Source organism: Cariama cristata, unplaced genomic scaffold, assembly GCF_000690535.1.
Source record: "Cariama cristata isolate BGI_N322 unplaced genomic scaffold, ASM69053v1 scaffold29961, whole genome shotgun sequence".
NCBI lineage: Eukaryota > Metazoa > Chordata > Aves > Cariamiformes > Cariamidae > Cariama > Cariama cristata.
In genome coordinates, this window is record NW_009601524.1 from 1 (window position 1) to 2,016 (window position 2,016).

Consider the following 2,016-nt stretch of genomic DNA (forward strand, 5'->3'; position numbering starts at 1 on the left):
CTCCTCCTCCTCCTCCTCTTCCTCTCCCCTCTTGGTGCCCGCAGCAATCAGGACGACTACCAGCTGGTTCGCAAGCTTGGGCGAGGGAAATACAGCGAGGTCTTCGAGGCCATCAACATCACCAACAACGAGAGGGTCGTCGTGAAGATCCTCAAGGTGAGTGTCCCGTTGATGTCTGGTAGGGGCTTACGGTGGCTGGAAGCAAGGGGGAGAGGAGCTGAGTTGGTCAGCCCAAAGAACTGTTGGATGGTCTCCTTCACCCTAAAACTCTTTTTTTTCTCATTAAGGATGTTGGGACGGTGGGTTTGGAGATGGATTTGGTGTCCCTTGTGCTTTAGTGATGTTTTGATGTCTCTGTGCCCCCTGTCCAGCATAGCTCTGGGCTGAGAGCTCCTCTGGAGGAGGAGAACTCCAAGTCATGTCTAAAACAGTCCAAAGACTGCCATGTCAACAGGAATATGAAGTCTGGAGGGGAGAATCCTTCTGTTAGTCTCTAGACAGCTGGCACGTGGCCTTTTCAGAGGCAGGCTGTGAGATGCTCAGCAGTCAAGAAAGCAGAAAAAAATTATATTCGGTCCTTTAGAGGATCTGGCATGGAAAAGAACTTCACCACAGGCAGGCCAGAAACACCATGGAAACTTGAGGAGGCTGAAAGAGGCGATCTAAAGTTAGGCAACGTCCGTGACCTGTATTCTGGTGTGTTGGCCCTAGCAGGGTGGGAGACCTTTGTGCAGCTATAACAGGTTGTAGTTTGGGACTGCTGAACACATGGGTTAGCTGCTGCAGGGCACACCTTACTGTATTTGGTGCTGAAGCAGCAGGCTCACAGCAAGCTGTTGTAAACAATCCTAGCAGCAATCTGTGTTGGTGATCTGGGGGTAGATGAGGGAGTTTAAAAAACAGAAATGAAAGGTTAGAGTTGAGGTGGTTTTGGTTTTGGCTTGGCTGACACTTGTGGCTGTCACTTGTTGGACCAGCAACACTTGTCGCTTGTTCCCCAAGAGCACGTGGGAGCCGGCGTCTGACCATGGGTGTTCTAAGAATTTGGGCACACGTTGATCCGCAGCACGCAGGGGGGGTCTGAGCTTAACCTGCCCTTGCAGCCACTAAGACTAGCAGCTACCAGGACACACATCTCTCTGCAGGGCTGTAGCCTTAAAGCATTTGCTAGATCTATTCCGATAGTGTGGCTAGCTGTCTCTGCTGATATCCCCACTCTCTGACTGTGCCAGCTTCCTTGGGACCTTCCTTGACTTCCCAGAGAACGTGTCGTGGTTTGTCCAGCCACTGTTCCTATGCAAGGTATGATCTCCAGTCTGCCTCTGGGAGGAGGGGAACACACCCCTGCTTTGGCTGTGGTTAAGGTGGTGACCAGGTGAGCTGTTCAGGAGAGCCCCTGTGGCTGAGCCTGACATCCGGGTAGAGTGGTGAGGCTCGTGTGCCCTCGCCAAGCTGAGTTCCTCTGGCATGCTGTTTGGGCCTCCCCCTCATTTGGGTGCTTTGTGTGGTTTTGGTTTTAGGGTTTTTTTAAGTAAGGGCAGGCAGGAATTTCTGTTATGAGAGAGCAGGCAAAGGTAGCCAGTACAGAGCTGGGTTTTACAGGAAGATGTGGCTAGGCTGGGGAAACTGTGCACTTCTGCGTGCTGCTCTGGAGCCCCTGATGGTCTCTTCAGGACTACTGTGGTTTGTTGAGACCCTAGGTCTTGTCCCACATAGAAAGGCTGAGAAGAGACTGCAGGGAAAGTCGTCAGAAGTCTTCCTCTTTGCCTCTTCCCAGCCTAAAGAGCCTCCCCTGGAGCGATTCTCCTCTCCCTGTGGCAGCCGAACTCTGTCATGTCTCAGGAGCCTGTCAGCCTTGGACTGTGAGTCAGCTGGCAAGAGTCATCCGAGGGCGGCTGGGTGCTCCTTGTCCTTGGGGCTTGAATGTGTTGCCTTAATGCCCTGCGAGCAGGGGACCAGATTGTCCCAGATTTGAAGTGGATGGTCTTGCCACCAGTTCCCCTGGCTCCCCCCATT

At 52.8% G+C, this 2,016-nt stretch overlaps 1 protein-coding gene across 1 annotated transcript in view; it reads left to right on the top strand.

The window, feature by feature from the left end:
• Positions 1–44: 44 nt before the first annotated feature.
• Positions 45–2,016, top strand: part of CSNK2A2 (casein kinase 2, alpha prime polypeptide) — a gene marked incomplete at its 5' end in the record, with an annotated part of 25,923 nt that continues 23,951 nt past the window's right edge. The window contains one exon of the mRNA XM_009710494.1: positions 45–156. Within this exon, the coding sequence (XP_009708796.1) occupies positions 45–156 (112 nt within the window). The remainder of the gene's footprint in view (positions 157–2,016) is intronic.